The 20,525-nt window shown below is 36.1% G+C and overlaps 1 protein-coding gene across 1 annotated transcript in view; it reads right to left on the bottom strand.

Moving 5' to 3' along the window:
- The window catches only part of LOC124171200 (disks large homolog 5), a 126,839-nt gene that overhangs the window by 25,014 nt on the left and 81,300 nt on the right, over positions 1–20,525 (bottom strand). Inside the window, exons 22-26 of the mRNA XM_046550340.1 lie at positions 13,844–14,337; positions 10,949–11,140; positions 8,585–8,744; positions 6,105–6,228; positions 586–895 (exon numbers count right to left, since the gene is read on the bottom strand). Of these exons, the coding sequence (XP_046406296.1) occupies positions 586–895; positions 6,105–6,228; positions 8,585–8,744; positions 10,949–11,140; positions 13,844–14,337 (1,280 nt within the window). The remainder of the gene's footprint in view (positions 1–585; positions 896–6,104; positions 6,229–8,584; positions 8,745–10,948; positions 11,141–13,843; positions 14,338–20,525) is intronic.

Genomic DNA, 20,525 nt, shown 5'->3' on the forward strand with positions numbered 1-20,525 from the left:
CTTTCGTTTTCTTTGATGAAGGAAACTACCCTCTCAACTACGCCCATGTTAGCATGTCCCAGGTAAATGGGTCTTGGTAGTTGGTGAACAACTTGTCTTCAAGATTGTGAAGTGTGACCAGTGCCCATTCTGGTATAAAAACAATAGATATCTCTAAGAGTTCAAGGACATGAATGGTAACAGCGACTACTTGGAAACAGTATTACTAGCACAATTGCAGGTTCTTTGAAAGCCACTAACTTTCGGAAGTGACACAAAGGGGTGATAGATTGAAATTTCACGCCAACTAGTATTAGAAGTCTAGTACTTATCATAAAATTCCATAATGTAGATGCTATGAAGAAATAGGGTACGTCAAGTTAAGGATGAAATCAATAAACGAGTTCTTGATAAGCTAAACAAGATACAAGCAGGACTTTGACTGAAACGACTCATTCCCCAACATGTTAACTTGGTCCAGAAAATTACAACCACATTTATCAGATTACGTAAAAATAAATGAAAAGATGGATGAGCCAGGGCTTCTAATGAAGCCATTGTCATTACTCAAGAAGAACCCACTTTAGTGCTTTAGCAATCACTCACCCTGATGTCAGGTGGCGTGCACCACTCCTACGGTGGCGCTCCAGGGTGCCCGTGAGCAGGCCATCATCATCATCATCAGCTGCACAAGGAGCACCATCTGCATCGCTCATCGACACGCCCCGGCGACGCCTCTCCTCTGCTTGCCTTAGGGGGCGAGGTGAGTTGCGAGGCGTGGGCGAGCCCGATGGCGAGCGCCTCCGGCTGCAGTGCACCCCTCCCCCATCCTCCTCCTCTTCCTCCTCGTCCTCTTCTTCCTCTTCGTCCTCATCGGCACCACTTGATGACCCAGACCCTTCAAGCTCTTGATACTCTGACAAGTATAATTCAAGGGACTTGTCACAGAAAGCAACATCACCATTATTAAGCAATTATTCCTAATCATGAGTAGAGCCCAGCAAATAGCTTCCATACTCGGCCACAATTCCTCAGTTACTACTTAGTCATTTCCCATTCCACATATTTGACAAAGAAAGTGTCCGCACTCCGGCGGACTAATGAGAAATCTGCGGCCAAGTACAGCTATGATCGACAACAAATCATCAAGTACAGTGGCACTTGAGAAATCATGCCTCACTTTTTGCAGTTACTCAGAATGCTCCTACCATGTAGTCATGGACTTGAGCTAAGAAAATTTACTAGCAAACACTCAAACAACTGTAGAACTACCTGAATACAGTCAGTCCTCTATTTACGAACATTAAAAAAAATCGACATTTCAAATTTGGCCCATTTGAGGTTGGTCGCAATATGGTTTGGCATAGAGGAACTGATCAGCATTTGCTCATTTTTCCTCACTGCAGGCAGCTAAATATGTTCGGCTCTAGCTGCACTGCACGTGCAACAAGATCAATTCATCACCATTGTACGTTAATGCAAAATTGTAATGCAGTATTGCATTCTGCAGGATAACTACACTTTTTGCCGCCTTGTGTAGGTTTTTCAAATGTCTCGGAACGCATCTCCTCTGTATGCCGAGAAGTTGCTGTATATTCATACCCGGCATTTCACCATAGACTCAAGGAGACTGATCGGTCTGATCTGGTTAACTTGAGGCTGGAGGGTAAAAATTCGATTCCACCACCAGCCGAGAGAAGGTTGCAGCCATGGTAGGGGCTTAGCAGGGCTCAAATCATGAGTCATTTACCAATTTTAAATACACCAAAACCTCCTTGGCACACATTTAAGAAGAGAAAAAGATAAGTGAGTTATGTCAAAAATTTATATAGAGGATGGATACCTTTTTTCTATACAGGTATACAATTTACACCTGTATAGAAAAAGTTGAGGGGGCTAGATGTTTACTTGGTTGTAACTAGGGATGGATGGATCCAGGATTTTTTTCAGATCCAGATCCGGATCAGATCCTTGATTTTCTGACCCAGATCTTTGGATATTTTTGGATCCAAATGCATTTTCAAGTCCTGCTATAAAACGAAGTAATTAATCAAGTTTCTTCTTATACTTATGCAACCAAAGGAATTGTTTTTTTTTTAATTTTCATTACCATTACATTGTTTTTCATTCAAATTGTTACTTTCTCATGGTATACTAACTTGTGTCTCACACGCAAATGCTTCAGTTATGGTGAGAGGATACTGCACTTCCTCGCAATAGTTTCATGGTACAGTGCACGCACATGGCTCAATTGGTTCTCCTTATCTCAATAGAAATTTTTTTACGCAATGAAAGACATTTTGATAATTAAATCATTAAGTCAATTTGCAACTGCACAATCTGCAACACAATTAACAGAGTTTAAAACAACATAAACATCACGCGCGAGGAGGTGCGGGAGCAATGAGATGACGGCTCACCCAGAGGAAGGGGAGGGAAGCAGAAGAGCGTAAAGGAGAAGGGGAGGGGAAGGAGCGTGCACCCTCTGTCTTTCAAACAACGAGGCTACGAATGAGGGTGTCAAGGACAAACATGTTAGCTGTTGCTTTAGTGACGCCGTTGCTTTCAAAGTGAATAGCGAAGCGAAAGCGAAAGCCAGGCGAGCTACGAGATGTGGGCAGTTGGCATTTCGAGTCTGTATCTTTTGGTATGAGGTGCTGGTGCCACCATATGCCACGCTTATTTCTTTGAAAGCGAATGTGCTGCTTGGACAATATTGAATATTGGTAACTCTTCTTGTATTTAAAAACTTTTTGCCAATCTATTAGAGCTTAAAAAACGTTAACACTGTCATAAATGCTTCGCGTTTGGTCTCATTCTTTCATGAATCTCATGCATGTCATCTAATTGCCGAAAGCTATCGAAACATCTTCCGGCCCAGTAAGTCACTCACCTAGCATTTATCCTCCAGAAATGGAGAATTGAAGCAGGTAGGATGAAAAAGGTCCAGGGGTGAGATGGGGTAGGGATGAAACACGTTTCCAATGTTCTCTTGTGACTTGATATTTATTAAGATAATGATTTATGGTGTGCATAGCGTCAGAAAGGAAAAAAAAATATCTGAGGCAAGGGCTGATGGAGGGTGGTGTCTTGAAATCTGCAACGTGGTTACTTTTGACGTGGGTGTTATCCTGAGATTCCCCTAATGGTTGCTTGGGAAAAGTCACACTATGTGCCTGTTGTATTTTGTCTTAAAATTTTCCACCGCTAAAATTCTGCACTTTGTTGTTATGTGTTTACACAATGAAAGACATTTTTTAGCAGCTAAAATTCTGTAGCAAACCCCTACAAGGGCTTTAAAACAAAATGGTTCATGAGCAGGACAAACATCTCAGTGCAACAGCGCATGCAAATAGAGGATCGTACCTCTTTCCACTCCCTTTTATGGGACACAGCATTCACTCAAGCATTAATTTAAAATTTAAGATCCGAATCCGATATCTTCAGCAAATTTGGATCTGAAGTACCCAGTGAAGGGCAATATCCACGGATATTTGGATCAGAGGTATTCGATGCTACCATCCCTAGTTATAATCGAACTTCATTATACGTGGGCCCGCTCTTGTCGACTTGGACCCAAGCTTTCCGCAGTAAAGTCATACCAATTCTTTTATCATCTCCCACAGGAAAGAAAAAACACATCTGAAAGCATTTAGAAAAACACCTACTATTAAACAGAAATCACTTATATTTCATTGTGCTAAATATTTAATATTTTCATAAAATTATGCTGGAAACTGCATCTTTTATTGAAAGAGCTACCATCCAAGGCTACCTTTGTCCATTACAGAGCATGCCATCTCCACCAATTTCTGAAGAATTCTTCACAATGTTATTCCTTGCAAATACATACATTATACTACAATATATTGGAAATAAGTGGATATCATTGCACTCCACTGTGCCCCAGACATTTTTGAAAGCCGATCAAAATGCGACCGAAGTGGCAACAGAAATCAACCTTCCATAGGATGGAATTGGGCCTCCTCTGTAACAATATGTAGGAAAGGTAGGAACGAAACCCTAAAATTATGAGAGCATCTACTACTCATCGCAACGGCCTTCGCTCAAGTAATTAATTAGTAACCTACCATCACTAATCTCTACTGACAAAAATAAGTGAAGCTCTTCTAGTCAAGCTCATAAAAAACATCTCTAAACAATGGCAAATGATATTATCCATGATTTATATTTTTTAGAGATGTGCGAATAGTATCCGCGAATACTCGAATACCTCGAATACTAGAAAGTATTCGATATTCGAGGTTTCGAATAGTTATGCGAAAAGTACCGCCTCGAATACCTCGAATACTTTGAATTTCGCGTCATACACTGTCGCACGCATGTCGTTGGTAGTTGACTAGGAAAAATGTAGAGAACTGTAGTCATTTAGTGCTCGCAGCGCCGTTTTACGCAAGTTGACGAATTACATCAAATTCGTGGATTTTACGGTGAAAAGAGTTCGACGAGGGGAACCGAAAATGGTCGGGTGAAAAAATCAGAAAATCCCCGATTCCCCCACCAGGAGAACCTCAGTGCCGTGGGATAGCAACCTTAATAGCTTAGGGCATTTCCCACGATCCGCTATCCCCCTCCATTCAGCACTCGCCTCACCCACTCTGACGCTTTCCTCTTCTCCGAAATCAAAGAAAAGGTCCCAGCTCCCGCAGGGATCGCATTACGAAGACCCCTGCTTCGAAAAAAATATCGAGTTACGAGAACAATAAAAACGTGTTCTCACAAACTGACCTTTTTCTGGCTACCTGCTTCGAAGTTCCCCATTTCTGGAGGTCAACTGCTGAGTGAGTACCGTGGGATACTTACATTAGCGCATTTCCCAAGATCCGGTATCCCTCTCCACTCAGCACTAGCCCCCCCTCTGAAGCTTTCCTCTTCTTCGAAATAAAAAAAAAGGTCACAGCTCGCGCAGGGATCATATTACGAAGACCTTAGCTTCGAAAAAATACCAAGTTACACGAGAACAATAGAAACGTGTTTCGGGCCCTCCCTTTTCTCCCCCACTGACCTTTTTTTTCCTACCAGTTTCGAAGTTCCCCATTTCTGTGGAGGTCAACCGCTGCATGAGTCATCTATTAGCACAAAAGGTGTCTAAGAATGACTTTTGTCAATTGATGTTACACCTTTATTAAATTGAAATATTAGTAATGTGCGCGTCTTTTCAAAAAGAATAAGACCAAACACGACGTATTTCTGAGTTTATTTAAGCATTTTACGCAAAGAAATAAATGTCAAAATGCGACGTAGACTTAGCATTCTGGCGAAACTCGATATGAGCAGCAGAGCTTCTCGGAAGTTGATGCGGTATTTTTTTCCGAAAACATATATCAAGTTACAATTTATGAGTGGTGCTATAAATCTTTATTGTTACAGTCCCAGACAAAGGGATATTTTCTCAGAATATTTGGTTTCTCCCTGATAGCAATTCCAATTCATCCTCTTATCTCGTGAGAACTCCCAAAGATGGACTGAAAATAATTGAAGAAAATCCGGTGGAGAAGAGCTTGTATTTTACAAACTGCCTCAGATTGTCAGCTAACACTTGGCAGCAGCAGTGGGGGTAAAGCGATGTTAGTTGAATTAATTATATGCCCAATTGTTTCCATAAAATTAAAATATTCCATTAATCAGCTTGATTCCTGTTCGAATCCTTTAAAGGAAATCAAAATTACTCCCCAAAATCTTGTGTTGCCTGCTGCATAGGCAACCGAGTCAAACATTCCAGCATTCATCATTTAGTATTCGAGGTATTCGAAATTCGAGTTATTCGAATATTCGAGCAATGATTTAATATTCGAATTCGATATTCGAATTCGAGAAATCTGCTATTCGACCCATCTCTAATATTTTTACGATCCATTAGCTTATGAGCCCTCCCCAATCACGTTCCAACAGGGTTGGGTACCTGGTGATCCATGAATGTTTACAATTTAGGAGGGTGTAGGAGTTGCCAGAGAGAATCAATTTGCTCGTAATGAAAACATACATTAATCACATCAAAATCCAGCCAAGGGCCATATGTATGAACAAGATATTACTGTCCTAGCCCTTTCATTTATTTATGAATACGATTGTAAAATTAGTAATTGATAAAAAATTGCACTTACTATCAGGACTATACTGCACCAGCATGGTAATGGAATTGCCACACTGCCTCAAGACATTAGCAGCCAACTGGTAGGTGGCATTCCTCATATTTATCCCACATACCTCCAAAAGCTGGTCTCCAACCTGAAATTGTGAAACATAAAGACTTAGAATGACTGAAAGAGAAATTTAACAAAAAAATATTACAAATTAAGTTTAATATTAAAGCATTGACAGTCTTTAAAAATAAGGGGATAAATGTCCTGCAGATGATATTCTCCAAGACAGTAAAATTTCCTAACTCACTGCTTCCCAAAACTTAGGTTCTAATTAATGGTATTTAAAAACTTTTACATAGCTTCATAATGTGTAGTAGGATGCAAAATGTTCACAGAACATATCTGTTGGATGACCCTTGGAAATTAGGCAGTTAGATCTTATGAAAAACCATGAAACTTTGTAAAGACCATTCCAATAATACTTTTTAGCCATAAATTTGAAGTATATCACTTCCAATTTATGGCTACTTAGTGGAGAATGCAAATATAAGTAATGAGAATTATTTTAGACCTAACAATGGGTGGGTTGCAGAATAAAAAGTATTTCAGCTCCAGAATCTGACAATGAAAAAAGTCACGATTACTTATACCAGAAGGCAAACATTAAGGGTGAACAATACATACAATTTTCATCAACTTAATCTCTCAATTTTGGCAATACTCAATTTTGTAAGAAAATTATTTTCTCACATAAAAAGTAATTTTACAATGACTAGGAATATTTCTCATAAAAAGTGCCCATTAACACATTCAATGCATGCCCGATTTTCACGAACGCCATCAGAATCGGCCGATAAAATAAGAAAGAAAAATAAGGAGAGGTTTTCATGCCATGACTTCCATTCAAATACTGCTATTTACAAACGGTGCACACTGGTCGAAAGAGGGAAGCTTGCTGTAGGCCATGCACATGATCAAAAGACTCGGAAATGGATATTAGTCACGCACGGAGGCGGAGAAAGGCCGGCAGAGCACATAAATTGAAGAGCTCCTTATCTCAGCTTTGATGGGACCACGTCAATTGACGTGCTCCGCACTGAATGTGTTAAGTAGTTTTAAAGAGTAAAGCATCCAAAAAATGGGTAAGATAAAACTTGGGAAAATAATGAAAATTTCTAATAAATACGAATGTTTCTGGCATTTCATGGTTAAGCCACTCCAAAAAAATAAAAGAAACCTAGAAAATAACAGTTAAACAACTGTTTTAAAACACTGCAGATTCTGGCACTGATACTTGCTTTTGATGTCACCACATCGAAATGTATAGCAAACAAAATTGTTTAAATAGAATTTTCAAGGTGTATCTCATTTATGATGAATACTTCTTTAAAGTTCACAAAAAAAGTGAAGAGGCAGATGGTACACACAGCTCAATTACAAATAAGGCAAAATTAGTCTTGGTTAATCTTAACCCTAATCTTAATCAGACTAACTAATAACATAAATAATTAATAAATCCAACGCTGACCACATATTGTGAGACCTTTCGCTCATATTGGAATGGTATGGAGCATTAACTACATTCAAAGGCTTGAATTATCTGCCAAATGAATGCATGGCATCTCAGGCTTTAGTGTGGCAGCCAGGTATGTGTTTGTCAATACAACAAATTTTACCAGCTCTCTTATTGGCGTATGCATGCAACAAATTGAAGTCTTTTCTTCAATCTTTTACAGGCTCATAGGATCAAACACACATGCAGATGTAACCTTAAAGCCTGAGATGCCATCCCAATACTGCAGTGCAAATATGAGGTAATGGGAAAGCTGAAGTGCCACATGACAGAAAATGAGGGTAAATATTCAAAACTAATATTTAATGAGAAGCCAAAGAAATTATTCTGGGAATGATAAACATAGATTACAAAGAGAAAATTTTGACCAAGCTTGAGATTTTTTATTTCTGAAGGCTGACCATTGTGTGTAAATAGAAATTCAACCAAAAAAGAAAATACCAAAAACATTTACTTTAATTAAAGTCAGTACTTTAATAAAAGACTAGGCTTTAAAATAAAAAAACATCGATTCAAGGCAACATAAAGCATAGATGTATGGCATAGACTGGTTTAAGGCATCACAAGGGCTTCTTGTGAAATTCAGTTGACAGAAATGACTTTGACCCAGAAATAGCTTTGAAGTTAAATTTATTTTTAGTATCTTAACTAATGGTTAATTACCACTGTAATTGAAATTGAATGAAAATTGTAAAAATAGCTCACACTCTCTCTAGAGTCAATAGCATGTGAACTTGAATTTCATGAAACATTATAAAACTTGAATACTGAGAACAAAAATCTTATCAATCCCTTAATGAAGGTGAATATTTTTTCATCAAAATTTAAAAAAATAATAAATTAAAATACACAGCATGCATGTCACACATTTCTTTGCCAATGAACCAATATAAATGAGCACAAAAGCATAGCCAACCTCACATCATACCTGTAAACCCACTTGCGAAGCTAAACTATGTTTACTGACAGTTGAAACAAAAACTCCACCACTCTCAAGGCAAGATATTTGAATTCCCAATGGTTCCACCGACTTATCAATGTGCACTCTTCGAAGTTCCCCAGGGGCTGGCCTGCAAAATACATCACGCCTTCCCAAAAAAAGGAACAATATTACACTCAAAAGAATTAAATTTCACACAGTCACACAAAATGCGAGTATTTTCAAACAATAGATTTCATTTACAAATAATTTTCAGGTGTTTCAAAAATGGTCCTTTGAAAGTTGTTTAAACTAGCATGTATTGAGTAAAGACTTTTTAAAGATTTTTAAATACAAAAAATTGCACATAAGTTTCACTGATTAATCAATCTTCAAACCTTTATAATACAAGGTTTGAATATTTTCCACTGGAGTGCTGGAGAACTGCTTAATAATTGAAGTACCAGAAACTCTTACATGAAAAATCAGCAGCCCTGCGGGATACGATACTTAGGGGTTTCAAAGGAGATATATTAATGGAGTTTTTCCATTTTGATTAGCACACTTCAAAAAGAACTTGATTATAATGGGTGAAACACCAAAAATATTACATAAACTAATAGCTTTCTATGCCGCCCAGTTTTGATGAGAAACACCTACTTGCTACAAGAGAGTTAAAACACCAAAACTAGGCACCAACCATTCCTCTGAACCCGTGTAAAGTTACAAGACAAAGAGTAAATAGAATTTACTCATTTCTCCTTTTCAAAGGTATCTATACTGAGTATTTATTAATCACTTGCAAATTAAAATGAAGACAAATCAGAGCAACATTCTTAAAATACAAATCACTACAGACCACCACAGTCTGATTGGCTAAGAGCATTTCAAATCACTATTATAACCTGCATTCATAACCTGGCATAGATTAATTGATCAATAAAAAAATTGTTAACTGATCATAAATTTGGGTAATACGTAATGGCATTAGAATATAATCTCCACCTATAATTCTCTTCACTGCGATACTCAACAGATTATTGAATCTTTCATTAAAATTTGCTTTCATTTCTAAGTCTCCAGTCAATTTTTTTTCTTTCAAGGAAAACAAAGGAAGAAGAGGTAACCCTTGCATTCACTTTCGAAGTTAAATATTTCTTCCAATGACAAGTGGTCCTATTTTTTTCAATATTTTTCCTTACCCACACTTGTCATACACTGTAGAATGCTTAAACTTTATCACAATGTTATTACTGAGTAAGTGACACTAATTTCTATTTCTTCAGTGTTTCCTATTTGAATCAGTTTCATATCTCTTTTAAACATAAAAAACACACCTAGATAATACCACAGAGGAGAATATACTCCCTTTGTGAACTTAATAAGACGATTCACCAAGAAAAAAATAGGAGACCTTAGTAAGCTTAAACGAAAAGCTTGTGAATCACTGACACCAGCAAGAAGAGCACTAAATCAAATATCAGAAAGGAACTAATTCCATACTGATGCAACTAAATGAATTAACAATTGAATCCCAAAAAGACACAAACCCATTGAAAGTAGTTACAGTCTAAACATTTAGAAAAAAAGATTCTTCATTTTAGAAGGTATTGTGGCTCCAAATCTCATTCTTTTGTATGAAAACAAGCTGTGTTCATACGTGCCCATTCAAATGAAAGCAATTCAAGGATAAGAATAAAAACTTATTTAACTCAAAACTACATAGTAATCACAGCTAAAGAATATCTACAGAGCTATTACAGACACATGACGAAGCTGCAAGAGTAATGTTCTAGCATTGCCAGCCTCAGGGCACCACTTAGGGAGAAAAGGCAGGGGCACGCCCCTTTAAACACTCACTTTACCCTAAAATGTCTCAGAAATGGCTAAGGATAGGCCAATATAAAGTAAATTCTTTGGCATTACACAGTTGAAAATTTTAACTTTTTTAATGTGGTATTTTAGATCTTAATACAGCACATCTCACTACAAAAATATTTCCCACAGGCGTTATCTCATCAGAATGAATGTTTTGGCAGGCGCAACTTTTTACTTCCCCAATTAAAAATGACACAGCCACACTTTATTATGCAGGTTATTTTCATGAATTGCATTACAATATAATTTTGATAACTTCATTTATGTACTGAAAATTAATTTAGTTAAGCCTGTCATCAAACATATTAGATATTCTTCACTTGTAACCTTTCAGCTGCGCTAATGAAATAATAAGGTTTCTTTTACGCTATAAGGGCTACCAAGTTAATCTCCGATCAGACTGATAACAGGATCCATAATCATGCCACAGAGCAAAATGCATCTTGGAAATCAGGGCTTTTACTGGAGGTAGATGATAACAAAGAGAGTACTCACTTCTTTGCCCATCCATAGTCAGCAGGTAAGGAGTTGCGATTGCCAGGGTGGGTGCCTGCCCTCCTGCCCCTGTTCAGCACCTCAACATGAAATGTTGGCATTGGGCTGCTCCTCTCCGAAGAGCGCTCCATACTGCCTGTTGACACTTTGCCAGTACTACTCTTACTTGTAACACTTTGGTTTGATGGGATCCTGGGATAGGAAACACTGAGTCACCAGCAAGGAACAAGTTCTCAATGATTTAGTTAGAATTCTTAAATGCATTGTATGTACTTCAACCATAATTTTAAAGAATTACACAAATAGAGTCATTTGCAAAATAGCAACACTCCAAGATTCAAATTAACAAGATCTTATAATTGCTATTGCACCATTAGAAAAAATCTTAGCCATAATTTAAGTTTTCAAAACCCAATTGAATCCAAAAGTAGTCAGTAGCAAAAAAAAAAGGAACCATAGGATACATAGGTATCTCATACACATAATAAATTTTCTTAAATGATCTTCAAGTCTTGTTTCATGACCAAGGTTCATTTCATGAAACAAGACTGGAAATGATAACCTCAGTCAAAAGTTTATCAAATTTATTACATATATGCTGAAAAATGCAACTTCAACCAATTTACCTATCTTTATGATTCTTAAAATCACCCAAGGAAAAAGTGACAGAAATACCTAGCTGATTTAAATGCCACTATGAAAATAATATAACAATGGTGATGCTTTTCAATGATAAACAAGAATGTGGAAAGTAGGAGCATAGTGTAGAACCTCATTTTTATGAACCCACATAAACATAATCATCCAGTCATGATGATTTCTCTAGCTCCGAAGTGCCGATGTCTTCCCACAATTGCACGAGTAAAATGTTGAATGGTCCACCACTTAAGGCATGAATAATTTGAATAAGCCACTTAAGAAATGAAACATGGTATAGATCATGGTATTACTTTAGACTGAACAACTTAACAAAAATGGCAGAAAAAGTTTGACATTCGTATTGTGCCTCACTTAAAAGCTACTTGGCTCCCACATATGTAATACATTGATGGCTGACCCTTGTCAAACTCTTCTCACTGAAGGTGGCCATTGCTTGCATTCACTGTATTTACCCTGCCCCCTTCAAATGGGGTGCCACAATTGTTTACCTACCTTCACAAACTATCCCACAACCAGCCTCATCAGGCATGTGGCTGGAGGTATAAGATCACTAGCCCATTAGAGAATACAAAAAAGGAGAAAAAAATTTGGGCTCGCGTTTGAGTGATTTGGCTACCTATGTCCAACGTAACATTTTTTTAAGTCATTTACTTTTCAGGGGAAAAACTTATTCCTATACCAACTCATTTAGCAAAATATCTTTGTTATTTTATAGTTTCTTTTGTATTTAAAAATATAGCGAGGATCTAATATGATGTTCTCCATGAAAGATATCTGTTCTTAATTAATCAATATAAGCCTACGACATAGCCTCCAAGTCTCCTGTTGCTCCCAGCCAACTTAATGTAAAAGCTGAGTAATGCTGTCTTAGGCAGTTTTTGACAAATGATGCAGCTATCTTTCATATTTAATTTAGTTGAAATTTTAAAACTTCCAGTGCCAGATTCCATATTTACAAAGCAGCTCACTTAAAGAGGCTTCCTCTCTTTCACTCCTAGGCAATTCTTTTCAGACAAACCTAAAAGAGGCAAGGGTGCTTCCTCAGAGATTTCTCCACAAATGCATTGAGTGATAGAATTATAAAGAACATGGGAGAGACTTAGACAAAATTGATAAATGTCATACGCTAACTAAAATATAACAAAAGTTTATTGTTTCACATTCTGAACAGTAGAATTATTACTGCTACAGGACAGTCATTTAGGTTAAGCCAAAAACCAGGGAATATTTCATCAATATTAGTCGGTATTTGGTTAACTGCTGCTATTTGGAAGATGAAAAAAGTCACCTAAATTTAGGATTAACACAATATTCTCCAATTTCTTGGAATAAATTAAAGGTGATGGTCTCAGTAAAAGCAATGGCTTAAAAAGTAGTTCTACAACCTCGGAGACTTACAAATTAAAAAATATTCACTTCAAGTGATTCTTTCCTTTGCTTTCATCATAAATGACATTTAATCCATTCTTATTTTCAATCCACAATAAGTTCTTTTTGAAACATTTAAATTATTACTTTTTAGTGATTCTTCAAAACTAATTGCATGATTTTTACGTAAATTTGATACGTGTATCGTTGAATGCTTTGAATTTTCATAAAAATAATAACTTGACTGTGATACATCAGTAAATACTTAAGTCTCTCCCCCTAAAAACAGGCAAAAAACAACGCCGAAGGCTGGAGGCTATTAACTATGCACAGACTCTGCTAATTGGGCCTCTGAACCAAGATAGTATGGCAATTGTATACACAGGGAATGAAGTCAGGCTACACATGTTTCGCTTCTTGGAAACATGACACCACACTTAACATTTCATTGAATTGTTCCATTTAAGTAGATGGTTTTAGGAAAATTATGCATAGTTCAGGACTGCCAGTATTTTAAAAAAATGAATAACTAATGGAATGATAAATCTTTGAGTAGTGACATGTTAAAGGCTGAATAACCAAATCACATTATAATTTTGGTTTAGCTGCTGATTAATTACTATTGCTCCTTTGAGGAAAGAAAAAATAGAAAAACAATTGATGCCACTGAATGCAGCTTGCAGGGTAGTTTGTACATGTAGGTCGCTAATTAACTACAACTTAGGAAAAAGCTCTTCCATCACATCAGACCCTTATTTCAAGATGATATCAACCTACTATCAGCAAGAATTATGGACCACAGTGTTCACCCAACATGAGCCAGAAGATAATGATTAAATGAAAGTTAAAACAAGAGAGGCATCACACCTTATTCTTTGATTTTCTTTCTTCCGAGGAAATGTCCCTCCTTCATGATGAGGCAAGGTGATGATGTCATCATTGCCACGGTATACTTGGTGTGAGTGCACAGAGACCATTGCGTATCCAGCCTGCTTTGACTGTTGCTGCTGCTGTTGTTGCTGTTGTTGTTGTTGTAGTTGTTGATGATGTTGTTGTTGTTGATGCTGCTGCTGTTGTTGTTGGTGCTGCTGTTGATGCTGTTGTTGTTGCTGGTGCTGCTGTTGCTGTTGTTGTTGATGGTGCTGCTGTTGATGCTGTTGTTGCTGGTGCTGTTGATGATGCTGTTGCTGTTGCTGCTGATGTGGTTGTTGTTGTTGATGCTGTTGATGATGCTGCTGTTGATGCTGGGGTCGTGGTGCAGTGGCTGCTGTCAGTGGTTGGTGTGTGTGTTGGTGGTGGGTTGGGTGCAGGTGGGTGTGGTAATGGAGATCTGCTGACGGTGAATGTGTGTGATGAAATGACTGCAAGGGAGAAGAGCACCATGGGTCAATTACTTTTCATGAGCATCATTACAATCCAATGAAATGCAGCATAAGAACTTATTTCCATTGCATATGCCCACAATTTAACAATAAAGCACTGAAATGCAACCAAACTATCACAAGTTATATTTAAGTAGATACTGAGCACATTACCGGCTCATGTTCCCTCTCATATCCAAACAACAAGAAATCTTGACAAAAAATTTAATGTTTCACTCTTTATTGTTTTTGTCTCACATATCATCAATTAAATTGACCTCAAGTTTCTTAACATGCAAAAATATCTGATTGGGCCATTGCCCATTATAAAGTATTATTAATATCCCCAAACAGATTTTTAAAAGCACTCATTACTCAAATTCATTAAATACAAACAAATATATTAATTCCAAATTAAGTTTATAATAATAACTGAATTATTACAATTATTATTATAAACTTGAGGGAGGTAGGAGGCAAAGGAATTCTGCTACATGGGTAGCCCAGTGCCCAGAGATGGAATAAGCAAATGGAAAGGGAGGAATAGCGTAAGCACAGATGGATTTCTTAAAAAAAAAAGGAATCTACTTAGTTTGGAATGCAAGCATTGGAATAAAGAAGCGCTCACAATTAGAGCATGCTTCTTTATGCTAGTGAGACATGAACCAAGGAAGCAGCAAAGAAGTTAAGGTTGACAGCTCTTCAGATATGGCCATACAGAAGAATTATGAAGATCAAATGGGCAGATAGAATGAGTAAAGTGGAAGTTCTAAGACGAGTACGAGAGAAGGGAAGCCTTCTGAAAACCTTGGAAAAAATTGAATAATTAAATCAGCAACATTAAGAAAGACAATGATCTGATGTAAACGATCATTGAGGGGCAAGTGGACAAGAAGAACAACAAAAGGAAGTCTTTGATGAGATAAATAGTGCAGGTATTGAAAGGTGAAAAATAGAATAATTGTGTGTTGTTAATTAACCGATAGATGAATTGAGCGGAGATCTAAGCCAAATCAATATTCGAATTGCTGTCAGTAATAACACTGAACTACAAACAAATTTGTTGTAATTTCAACAGACATTCAGAGGTAAACGAGACTGCTCGAGACGAGAGGTAAACGAGATGAGACGAGAATACAAGCATCCATGAATTATCCTCAGGAAAATCTTCTAAGTACTATAAGTAGCAAATCTTTAAACCCAGTAGGAAATCTAAGAGTCATTCCTTCAAATTATAAGCTGGGAAAAACTAAAATTCTACATCTTCAACATACTTTTTGACACCTTATACTTTTAGAGTTTCTTTTACTTAAAATCTGATGTGAAGGAAGAAAATAAAGGTTGTTTTCAGATTTAGTACAGCAAATTAAATATGGATCATCTACCAAACACAATAAGCACAACTATCACATTAAACTATGGGAAGATAAAATTTTTAAATGGACAGAAAATAAAACAAAAATCACATTCTAGTATTTTCCTCCGAAAAACTAGAATATTTTTTAAATGAATATAAAATGATGTTCTTGAATTTTTTGATGGAAAGTATTTTATCATTTTGCTAACTTCCAACTAAATATTTCCTAACTTTTGTCATCTATAGCAACAGTTTATTATATAATTGACTTTTTCCTTATTTATTCCCCCAGCCTAAGTATTAGTTCCAGTAAATTCGGTGCTCCAAAAATTGAATATAAAATGGCATATCCTATTACTTTTGGAGAGGAACTATTCAACAAAAATAATCACTGAAAAGAAGCAATAAATAGCCATCCAGAGTGATTTGCTATGCAAAATATACAGAAAAAAGAAACAGCCACTAAAGATTAGAGTGCTTTATAGCTCACCCAGATGTTGATACGCCTTGAAAATACAGATGAATATTTAAAGCCAAGGCTCTGTCGCATAATGCATAGGGTGGGATGCCAATCACAAAAGATGATCACTTACTGCTGATGTGATGGCTGCAAAAATTCCCTGTAAGTGTACTTGGTTTGGCAACCATGTACCTCAAACCTTAATAAACTCAGCAGATTGTAAATTAGGGTGAAAGTGTTAAGAAATTGTTGCAAAAAAGTAATATAGGAAATCTTTATTACATTTTTATAAACGTCTCTTTTTTGGAAACCATTAACTCATTATTAGCATTGTCTTTCGAACCATATTTGACCTGATTTTTCATAATTGCAAATAAGACAGCAGTATATTTATTGAATTCCCTTCATGATTTACCCGCATCTTCATCTTAAAGGGGCTATTTTTATATTGGCTACATCTATGTATAAGCTTTAAGGATTTACAAACAATTAGCATAAGATATGAGGAAATTACACAGATAGATTTAATGCAAAGAGCATACATGGCTCTAAAACAGAAAATACAGCGATCTTACCAGCATAAGTCCTTAACCTTCTTTTAATTAGTAGTGTCTGATTTTATCTATTCTTATCATACTTTGTTATTTTTCAGAAAGAGGTGGATGATAGTTGCTTCTTCTGATATATATAACTCATCCAAATAAATGAAGAACTGAAACAGATAATCGAAGAGTAACCATATGAAATGGAGGAAACACATGAACCACTGCAATTGGCATTGATTTTTATCCTTTATTAGCGAGACACACCCCTTTTCTAACTTGTTTACATTGATTTGACACAGTATCCTATTTTTCACGCTAAAGTAGACAATTAGTGCCACTATTCAGATAACTAACGACATACTAGGCTATTTTAAACTCAAGCTATACTCACCAGTGCATCATGGGGGGATATATTGCTTGCCAGACTTTTTTTTTTGATTCCAGAAGACCAGAAGATTTGCCCCTTGAGCTCCTCTTTTCTAATTACATGAAGGATTTTAGAACCTAAATTTTACCTCTAAAAATAAGATAACCTTATCCAAACCTCTATCAATTCTTATTGTGGGTCTATCAATAGGTTACCCGATGTTCTATAGTGCCTTCTATTTTCGGTTAAACTCGTTTACTAGTTACTATAGGGCTTTAAAAGAATTTGGTGAAGAACTGGAATTAAATCTTAAAAATGTTATTAAGCTTTGAAAACTTAGTGGGTAAAATATAGTGTGCATCTATAGGTTATCAAATAGAAAATTTTTGTTAAAAATTACTTTTTCTGCCGCAAATTTATCTTTAGTAGAAATATTTTAATCATCTACATCCTACACATGGCCTGTTCAAAGCAATTGGTTAATAGCTTATACTTAGCATGTTCCAGGAGTAAAAGCAATGGCGAAAGTAAATTTCCACCATGAAAAGAAAACTTCAGCCACAAATTGGATAGCTCAGAATGTTGTTTCTTGTCTGCATCACAAGTTCATACTGTCTGAAGAATGTCTTTGATTGACAATTGAAATGGACAATTTGTCTAAATGAATCAATACACGCAAATCTGAGCCACAGCAAAAACATGACGAATATTTATAGCATATTTGGAAATTCTACATAGTTATGATTCAGACTTTGCAAACACCTGAACATGATCAACCATGGAATCTTGTGAAAGCACGAATCACAGGAATAATTCACAACTAAAAACAGCTACAACTGCATTTAAATTAATGCCATAAATAACTCATTTAAATACAAGAATCCTATTCTGCATCATAAAATCTCTTCTCTTTGGCACAAAATTTGAAAGTAATTCCACACACACAGTAAACTTTGAAGTTTGTATCGCATGGATTAGATTTTATAAATGATTTACATAGGGTTTTCTGAAGACTTCCTAGCTTATACTGAACTTCCTGTAGCTGTGACCACAACTTATCATTTCAGGCAGTGAGATGCAGATGAAATATTTCTTGTTATTCCATTAAATGTCTGATGAAAAGTCTCTTCAGGAATTTTTCCCATCCACAATTCTGTCAGATTTAGGACATTATTTGTCAGTGGACTTTCCTCTTTCCTCGGTGCTCAAGTCAATAACATCCCTTCGCCGTCCAATCATTGAATAATTTATTCCACGCGGATGAAATCAAGCAATAAAAGATAATAATTTAGTAAATCAATGACACCAAAAATTAATTATTATACTCTTGATAATAAGATATTAACGAAAATTGAAATAATTAAAGACCTTGGTGTCATATTTGATGATAAACTTACTTTTAACATTCACCTTGATTATGTCATGAAGAGGTCAATGAAAAACCTGGGTTTTTTGATAAGTAATTCAAGAAATTTTAACATCAACATTATAGGGCATTTGTACACCACCTTAATAGGCCCGGTAATTGAATATGGCTCTGTTGTGTGGTGGCCCTATAAAAGTACGCAACTAAAACATATTTAGAGAATCCAACATAAATTACTTAGCTATGTTAATTTCAAAACTAAGGGATACACTCTGGACGTTAATTATAGGGAAATAATTTGTGAGCTTCAACTACATACATTATCCCATAGAAGAATTAAGGCTAACTCGATATTTTTGCATAAAATTTTAAATTATAGAACTATTTCTTCAGAAGTTCTTGGGGCTGTTAATCTAAGAGTCCCATCACATAATACTAGGACTAACCTAGTCTTTTCTAACAATTATCACAGGACTTTTATGGCTAAGGTGCCCCAATAGAAAGAATTTTCCGAAATTTTAACCTCTTTGGAAATACACTGGATGTTTTTAACTGTTCTGTGGCCCAAATCAGAAATTCTCAGATCTTTTGCCATAGGGAATGAGATATTTGTCAATAATGATTTGTATTTTATTGTGGCATTTTTTATACTTCATATTTTGATACTATGGAACTGATATTGTTCATTATTTTTTGTTTTTACGTGGTGATATGGGCGATTTGCCTGTTAATGCTAATAAATAAATAATAGGGCTCATGGATAACCTTCAAAAAGTTCTGAATGATGCGTTCAACAACACCTATTTTGTGTCAGCATCATTTCCCTTTACTAGATCACATGGCCAACTAAGAATAAATATCCATTGCGTAACTTGAGTACCACAATTTTAATTCTGGTAGCCTTGCTTTCAGCAAACAATTTGTAGTGCTGCACCCAAAGTGGCATTTATGACATAGGTAACCTATGGGAATATTGAGGGAAGGACAAGCAGGCAAGACAGTAATGAATGACTTCCCTCAAATATTCCTCTGCCATTGCTGCATACACATTTAACATTGAAAACTAAGCAGACACACAGTAAGTGGACGAGGAGACATTGGAACTGCTTACAGGTGCTGAAGCTGTAACTCCCAATTCAGCTCAACATCATTTTTAGCGTAATGCAGAAGCTTTCCCTCCTTAAAATGAAAACCATTTATTGTAGAAGCATAATTATTATGTCATAACATAGGAAATTTTATTGCATGGAAGTTTTGTTTTAAGCACATTTTGCATAAAGCTGATAGATTTGGCTGAGTATAACATTTGTCAGTTTAGATTGTGTTTCATATGTTTCACACCCTTCAAAATGGCTTCAAATGCTTGGGCTCAAAATCATCTCAAAATTCACTCAAAACAGCTTCTTAGAAATAAATGCATTGTAAATGTCAACATAGGGTGTCATAAGGTAATTGTCCATCAGCATTTTTTTTCAATATCAATAGTATTAATTGTTTTTAAAAGTAGGGTTGTCCATATCCTCCCCATGGGTCTAATGATAAAATGCTTAGGCACCAATTGTGCTACGGTAAAAATATTATTTATTCTAATGCTGCATCAATGTTCTGTTGAGTTTTGGAACTTCAAAAAGCTGCAGACAAGTCCATCTATATTGATGAGACTGTGGTATCCTAACTGGGTACATAAGGCTATTTTCAGTGACAATTTGAATCAAACCATTGAAACCAATTACAGCTGTGGCATGAAAATGTTTTGATCATATTTTTTCTACTGCTCAACACTGTTCCACTGCTAAAAATACAGCTTTAATACCAATAAGCAACCGACAAGTCTACCGTTTCAGGGAAAATTGAATGTAATCCACTACTATTTGTTTTTCTTACCAGGATATTAGTTATGGAATTATTCTGAAGTAAAATGAAGTTTATTAAGAATATGGACTCTTAGAGGTTCTTATTTTTACCTACAAAGCATAGTTTGAACCTGAATAATAACTATTCTATGTCTAGTCAATGATTTCATTGCAGAGGACTACGTTGGTTTCACATCTCAGACATTACCATCATCACGTTTATTTTTATCCGGTTATTCA

Source organism: Ischnura elegans, chromosome X (assembly GCF_921293095.1).
Source record: "Ischnura elegans chromosome X, ioIscEleg1.1, whole genome shotgun sequence".
Classification (NCBI taxonomy): Eukaryota; Metazoa; Arthropoda; class Insecta; order Odonata; family Coenagrionidae; genus Ischnura; species Ischnura elegans.